At 38.2% G+C, this 7,992-nt stretch overlaps 1 protein-coding gene and 1 pseudogene across 1 annotated transcript; both read right to left on the minus strand.

Moving 5' to 3' along the window:
• Window positions 1-1,236: 1,236 nt before the first annotated feature.
• On the minus strand, window positions 1,237-6,644 carry LOC147935128 (uncharacterized). The gene is made up of 5 exons (XM_087472869.1): window positions 6,549-6,644; window positions 4,129-4,267; window positions 3,929-4,035; window positions 2,549-2,713; window positions 1,237-2,495 (listed from the first exon to the last, which is right to left on the minus strand). The coding sequence occupies exons 1-5, from the start codon at window positions 6,642-6,644 to the stop codon at window positions 1,314-1,316; spliced, it is 1,689 nt and encodes a 562-aa protein (XP_087328995.1). The 3' UTR covers window positions 1,237-1,313.
• A 504-nt stretch (window positions 6,645-7,148) lies between these two features.
• On the minus strand, window positions 7,149-7,475 carry LOC147935129 (cytochrome P450 89A2 pseudogene; annotated as a pseudogene).
• Window positions 7,476-7,992: the final 517 nt, after the last annotated feature.

The following is a 7,992-nucleotide window of genomic DNA, read 5'->3' on the forward strand; positions in this document are numbered from 1 at the left end:
TTTATGCAAAATTTGTAAAATAAAACTCTAAACTGTAATTATAGTATAATACTAAAAAAAAAACAAATATATTACATTATAAACACCTTAAAACATATATTACAATAGGAAAAAAAATCAAGCTCTGTTATCTCAAAAATCAAGCTCTGGAGCACAAACTGAAACAGAGAAATCTTTACCAGCATTATATTATACAGTTATCTCAAAACAAAATGTAAAACTAACGAAACCGTACGTAGCAAATGAGATCAATGTCAACATCCAAAAATCCTGAACTCACATTTAAAAACCAAATGTAACAAACATTATGAAAAAAAAAAGAGAAATTATTGATCAAGATTTAGTGGTGCTGATTTACCTTAGGATTAGATAAAATAATACCCAAAAGATTAGCCATCAAGTCAAGAGCCGCTTGCAACAAGTTCTGTACACCTCCAACCACACAACGGTCTGGTTCCGGGGGCAAGATCCTAAACCAATGTTCCCAGAAGCATCACATACTCATCAAAGACCAAAGATTTTGAAGCAATAGTTAAACAGGGCAATACCATTTTTCAGTTTTGAATTCGTACCTGCATTTGTTGGATTACTGCAAAATCGAACATCCACAAGCCAAGCCTAGAAGCAGCAACTCCAGACATGAGCATGTATGATTATAATTTCTCCTTTTCCACCCAAATGGATCCAACACAAACTAAAAGACAGGTCCAATACAGAAACAAGAGCCCCACATTGATAACATATTCATATAAATCAAAGACCAGTTCAGATAAAGTGGTGTTCTGTTCTCCCCTGTTGATACACCTAAATTCGAGGATCACTCAGCCGGATTAGAAAAGATAGAAACTCGCCAAGGTGCAAGGTGCAACAAGGGAGATTTAATGGATTGAAGGATTGCACAGCAGTTGCGGAAGGCTGCTGATATTCCCAACTCCAATGGCTGCTAGATATGACTCACTAGTCCAGCAAGAGGAGGCTGTTGCTTGGATATTACACACCAAGAAACAAGGAAATGTTCTAGACAAAGAACAAAGAGATAGACTCATAAAATGAAAAGGAAATTGATTGATCATTCTCAAAAGAGATTACATGGGTTTATATAGGGATAAGAAACTTGGTAACAAAGCCAAGTATTGATTATTCTTGAAACTAAAAGATAATAAAGATAGTAAGTTGAATGAAGATTCAACTCTTGGTGCATGTTTCTCTTCCCAAGGTGTCCTTTCCAAAGTGAGTTGAACTCCATTTTCGTCACCCTTCTTTGACCACAAAATAAAGTGATTATTTTGGACTTTCTTAGGCTTGTTTTAGACTCAAAGTGGGCTTGTTTTAGGCTGCGGATGAGTTCTGATCTCAAGTCCAAGCTTCCTAACAAGAGTATCACTAGCAACGTTAGTACAACTTCCACCGTCAATGATTAAAGAACAAACTTTATTGTGAACTAAACATCTAGAGTGAAAGAGATTCTCCCTTTGTTCCCGGTCATTGGACTTAGGCTGAACACTCAATGATCTCCTATTGACCAGAAGTGTCCCTTGAGTTGGATAATCAAACTGCTCTTCCTCTTCGTCAAAGATTGGACCGAGATCTTCCTCTTTTTCTTTATCGTCATCAGACTCCATGTCACTGTTGTCTAGGAGGATCATTACCTTTTGATTCGGACATTTGTTGGCATAATGTCCAAGTTCTTGACATTTGAAACACCGAATATCTCTTGCCCGATTGTTGGTCTCGACTGCCTTTTCTTTATCAAGACGAGTAGGAGCATTAGTCTTAAAAACTGAATTTGATGGGGTTGGAGACTTACCTTCATCTTGATAACTTGGTTTTGGAGAAAAGGAAGGTTTAGAGAAACCCTTCCTCATGGTTTGTTGTTCGATTAGAACCGCCTTGTGCAACATTTCCTCCAAGCGTTTATATTCTTGAAGCTCCATTCTGTCCTGAATGTCCCGGTTAAGCCCTACAAGGAATTTGGCCATGGTAGCTTCTAAGGTTTCATCTACATCCGCCTTGATCATTAAGCTTTCCATTTCCTGGAAATAGTCCTCCACAAATTTGGATCCTTGAAGCAAGCGTCTGAGTTTTTGGTGGAGATCTCGGTGGTAATGAATCGGCACAAACCGTTTCCTCATCAATGTAGTGAGCTCATCCCATGAAGCTATTGGTCTTCCACCTGTCCTTCTCCTATGAGCCATAACTTGATCATACCAGTTAATAGCATAACCTATAAACTCAGTTGCTGCTAACCTAACCTTCTTGAGTTCAGAAAAGTTTTGACAATTGAACATTAACTCCATTTTCCTTTCCCATTCTAAGTAAACATCCGGATCATTTTTACCTTCAAAGGTTGGAATTTTAAGCTTTAAACCACCTAAATTGTCATTTCTTGTACCAAAATGATTAACATCACCTTGATCATGGTTTCTATGACTCCGTCTAGGTTGGTTGATGGATCGATCATCTTCTTCATGGAACTCCTCTTCTTCAATTTCCTCCTATGGCTGGTAAGTCCTCCTTGAACGTTCTCTCTTGGCTGTGGGTCTCAAACGGTTTGTTGGCTGTTCTGAATCTCGTCGAGCCTCTGGTGTAGTTCTTCTAGACCTGTATTCATAAGGTTAGTAATAGTTTCATTCAATGCCCTTATTTGCAAGTTAGATAGCCCGGCGACAGAATTTCCTTGCCGATCTCTTTCTCCATCACTTTCCATGGTTTCCTGAAAACTTAACACCAAAAGTTAGCAGATAAAAAATCCTCACACACAAAAGTGTTTCTCTCAATTTTGGTAGGTCACTCAAGAGCTTTATCTCTAAGTTCTAGGAGAACAAATCCAAGCAACCTAATGGAATTCTCAAGCAACAAGGGAAGAAGGAAGATAGAAAGACAAGAGGATTTTGAAATCTGTTTTAACCACTCCAAGGCTGGATTTCTCCTCAGCCAGCAGGATTTCTCTTCCACCACCTATCCAAATGCAAATCTTTTTTTTTTTTTTCAAATGGCCTAGGTAAGGAGATGGCCCAGATTTAAGATAGAAAGAAGAAGAAGAAGTATTTAGAAATGGAAGATGAGAAGATGAACAGACAAATACCGGTTGAGTGGCTATGATACCAGTTGATACGCCCAAATTCGAGGATCACTCAGCCGGTTTAGAATAGATAGAAACTCGCCAAGGTGCAAGGTGTAACAAGGGAGATTTTAATTGATTGAAGGGTCGCACAGCAGTTGCGGAAGGCTGCTGATATTCTCAACTCCAATAGCTGCTAGATATGACTCACTAGTCCAGCAAGAGGAGGCTATTGCTTGGATATTACACACCAAGAAACAAGGAAATATTCTAGACAAAGAACAAAGAGATAGACTCATAAAATGAAAAGGAAATTGATTGATCATTCTCAAAAGAGATTACATGGGTTTATATAGGGATAAGAAACTTGGTAACAAAGCCAAGAATTGATTATTCTTGAAACTAAAAGATAATAAAGATAGTAAGTTGAATGAAGATTCAACTCTTGGTGCATGTTTCTCTTCCCAAGGTGTCCTTCCAAAGGTGAGTTGAACTCCATTTTCGTCACCCTTCTTTGACCACAAAATAAAGTGATTATTTTGGGCTTTCTTAGGCTTGTTTTAGGCTCAAAGTGGGTTGGACTTGATAGATATCATCCCCCCATTTAGTGCATTCCTTAGCTGCTTAGCTTTTGGTCTAGTCATAGGTCCTTCAGGTACAAGCAATGGTTCCTCAGCTACAAGCTCCTCTGGTTCAAGCTCAGCTACATATTCCTCAGGTTCAAGCTCAGCTACTAGCTCATCCTCCTTAGTTCCATCCATGATCACATCACCTGTTTTCTTCGCAAATCCAGAAATCTCAAGGATTCTAAGCTTACTCTTGTTTCATTGATTAGCTATGCCACATTATGATTAGTATTTTATATACCTGAGACCAGAAGGACCATATTCCGGTTCTGAGGGGTGAGAGGCGGGAATGCATGAAAGGGTACACGACGGTAGCAGCTAGTCCAACACCAGCACTGATTCCTCTGCCTAAACCAATGATATAAGTAGGTATCCCTTACCACTCCAATGTCGCCGTCATCAATGTTCCAAAGCTGTCTCATAAGAAAATTATATACATACCAAGCGTCGATAACTCAATTGGTAAAGACTCTCTGGCAAAGTCTAGAGGTCGCTGGTTCGAGGGACGACGCTTGGGAGGGGACCATATAAAATGATCTGGTCCCTGGCCTGAGGGGATGTACGAGCCTAGGCCCTGAACCTTTTAGTAATTCAAAAAAAAAAGAAAACTATATACATATACGCAAAAGCAAAAACTAAACACATTGAGCTGAAAAGAGAGGCTAAAAGAAACCTGAGAACAATGAAGAACAATAGAGCTAGAGCAACTCCAGGGAGCACTATATTTTCACAGCCTAAGTGTGTGCTTCAGCTCAACTTTCCTGTTTATACTTTCGACAATTTCATTCCCAAATTCTCTTCTAGCATGCAATATAAGTCATTCCACAACTGAATAAACAGCTCTAATGATTAAGAATCAGAAGAAGAGAAGCAAAAACTAGGAACAACCAATCATTGGAAACCCTCGCTTATACATATGTTAGATTAAGTAAGCTAAGATAAGTTGAAGCAAACACTTAGGCTGAAGCAATATTCCTCAAAACAAAATGCAAACTTTGAACAATGACAAAGCATAAATATCTAAGGCAACCTAATGAAAAGAAAACCCAGAAACCACAATCTAAACTAGACGACGCAGTAAACACAAAGTTGAAGCAAATACAAGTCTCAGAATAACAAACCTTCGACTAAGGGCCTCACGGGTTCAACCGCAGCGTATGCAGTTGCGGTTGCGGAAGATTGCGGAAGCGGGTAGTTGCGGTTTCAAGTGTTATTAAGTGTTTTGAATGACTGGTTTAGGGTAGTGGGTGCGTTTGCGGGAGTTTTACGACTGGTTGACCAGCGGGTGCAATAGCGGTTAAAACATAATAAATGTAATATATAATTATATAAATGTTTTAAAACACCAAAATTTTTATTAAACTTTATTTATAATAAAATTCATTAAAAATACTAAAACAATTATTCAGAAAACAAATAAATTTCATATTAAAGCGAGAGTTGACAAGAGTCATTGGTGATTTGTTTTAATATTTTTATAAATAACCTTATTTTCTTAAATTTTTGATGAAATGTTATATTTATTTATTATTTTTTAACTTATGTGCGATGTGCCATTAAATTTACATCAAGTTTTCCGGGTTATTGTTATTTGGAATCTTATTTTCTTGTATAATTGTTTATTTTCTAATCTCCTCAATTGTATCCGTACTTCATTTTCTCCCATCCTTAATGGATAAAATGGTTAGGTAGAAGAAATATAAAAAAATATTTCAGTATCATTGATTTGTTTTTAGTTAAAAAAAAAATCCAACCGCAACCGCAAACGCTTGCGGGAAGTAGCTTTTGGAATTCAGTGGTTTCAAGCGGTTGGAGCGATTGGAAGCGATTGAGAGCGGTTTGTGTGATTGATACCAATAGCTAGCAAACGCTACCACCCGCAAACACAGCGTTTGCGGGAGGTAGCAGGAGAACCAATCAACACCTAAGATACCCATGAGAATGGCCTTCACATCTGACTTCACATCTGGTTTCAAGCGGTTGGGAGTGATTGTAAGCGATTGAGAACGGTTTGTGTGATTGATACCAATAGTTAGCAACCGCTACCACTCGCAAACGCAGTGTTTGCGGGAGGTATCAGGAGAACCAATCAACACCTATGATACCCATGAGAATGACCTTCATATCTGACTTCAAACTCGAAAAAACTCAAAATCGATTCCTAAATTTTGTTCACATAATCAAATTCGACATCAAATTGATCCAATTAACAAAGGGCTTTTCTCTAATAAGAAATCTACCCATGAATATGACGAAAAGAAAGATGGGAAAAATGCTAAAAAAAACCCGAAGTTATTTTTATTTGGACGTTTAATACCCAATTGTTTTGGATTGGAATAAAAATACACCAAATAATTAAAACGTATCATTTAAAACCTAAAATAATAAGTGTTGTTATTTTCATGCCACAATTTTTAACAAAATCAAAATTCCAATTTTATCCCGGTTATCTAATTAATTATTAATTTTTAATATAAAACTTTCGGTTTTCTAATAACCATATCAAACCAGAATCCAGGAATTGATTTTGATAAATCGATTCACAAAGCAGCAGAGTGTGTTCCTTGTTTGTATCGAGAGAGGAGCAAACGAAGAGAAACGAAAAAAAACAAAAAAAAAACAAAACCAATGCATTATTGACACGTTAGGTGTCTCACGGTATCTAAATTAGTCTGGGCAGATACACGGATCTAAAATATTGGGATTAAAACTTTTATTTTTTATTCATTTATTATTAAAAAATTTGGAGACATGGAGAAAGTATAACCATGGATGTTGGAACAACAAGCTCTTTTAGACATATAAAGGCAATAGGCCAAAACCATCTTGGTAAATTTTAGTTGTGTAATTAAATTGTGTACCCAATACTTTTGGATACGAAAGAAACTCATGCATTCATTGATATCGCTTATCTTATTCACAGCATTTTCTTCTAGAGTAGTGACCAACCCAGTCATACCTAAATTATATCTCGTCCACAAATCACGATACACATTAAGTCCCTCTGTGATTTTTTTAGAATGTTGTTTCTCTAAGGCAATATGATTGATTGTAATGAAAAGCCTTGGCCAATGGGCAATGGTCACCGGACCTTCCAATCCTCTTGACAACTAGTATTGCTTTATGTAGTATATCACAAACGCTTCCTTTCAATTTCCCAACAAAAGTACGCCCATCATCAAAAAGTCACGTACGAATTATCTCGTCCACTATAAATCCTATTTTTCTAGCTCCAGCTGACAAAACACTAGGCATAGTACAAAGAAAAAAATAAAAGCATTGTTCTTAATTTATATCATCTATTCCAAACTACAAAAAATGTACTCCCTTCACTAAAAATTTGAATCCATAGTAGACTTCACCAAACAAAATGCACATATATAACATCAAATATAACCATAGTCTTTGGTGTATTTATTATGCTAAACCCCGCGAGAAAGCGAAGTAGAAGAGAGTACTAGCTAGTAACTTCTCCTAGGCACAGCAAGAGCCTTAAGCGGGTGTTTCATGACGACGGTGAACTCGAGCTTCTCCGTCAAGTCAACCTCATGACCTTGGACCTCTTTCCACTCAAACTCCCTCACCATATTCGCCACATAGTACTCCAGATGCAGCATTGCTAGCCCAATCCCTGGACATATCCTCCTTCCAGCTCCAAACGGCATCATCTTTATCCCTCTGCTTCCGGTAATGTCCACCGATTCTTCTTGGGCCCCAATAAACATCTCCGGGTTGAACGCCATTGGTTCCTCCCACACCTTTGGATCCCTCCCTATCTCTGCCACCATGAAGTTAATCGTCCCCTTCTTCGGTACCTTGTACCCTCCCAATACGGTGTCTTCTGTGACACTATCAGCGAGCCTGGTGAGCGAGAGAACGATCGGCGACGAAGATGGCGGGGCGGGAAGTGATGCGGAGAGTGATGATTGGACCTAGACGGTTGTGGACGGAGCGGAGATAGCTGTCGAGACCACCTAAGCCTTGCCGGAGCCACTTGAGGGTTCCAACGAAAGGGAAGAAGTTAGGGTCAGGTGGTAACGGAAGAGAGGAAGAGTCACGGCGACGAAGGAGGAGGAGAGATATGGAGAGAGAGAGGCCAAAATGAGTAACCATATATCCATTTCTTTTGCTTCTACTATTCTCTACGTCTACACAATTTTAAGTCTTCCTTCCTCTATTTGTATATGTATATATATACACGTGTGTGGCTAAATTCATGTATCAATGTTTTATTTGTCAACCTACGTGTAACACTATTTATTCTTAGAGATTAAGCAATTTTTTTTGTGATATCTTGTTTTTTTG

This window comes from Camelina sativa, chromosome 11, assembly GCF_030686135.1.
Source record: "Camelina sativa cultivar CO46 ecotype springtype chromosome 11, ASM3068613v1".
NCBI classification, from domain to species: Eukaryota; Viridiplantae; Streptophyta; class Magnoliopsida; order Brassicales; family Brassicaceae; genus Camelina; species Camelina sativa.

Coding starts and splice junctions, on each gene's coding strand:
- LOC147935128 (XM_087472869.1), bottom strand. CDS start 6,644: ATGACTGGGTTGGTCACTACTCTAGAAGAAAATGCTGTGAATAAGATA. Junction 4,268..6,548: donor TTCGTATCCAAAAGTATTGG/GTACACAATTTA, acceptor AATTACTAAAAG/GTTCAGGGCCTAGGCTCGTA. Junction 4,036..4,128: donor AATTGAGTTATCGACGCTTG/GTATGTATATAA, acceptor TCATTGGTTTAG/GCAGAGGAATCAGTGCTGGT.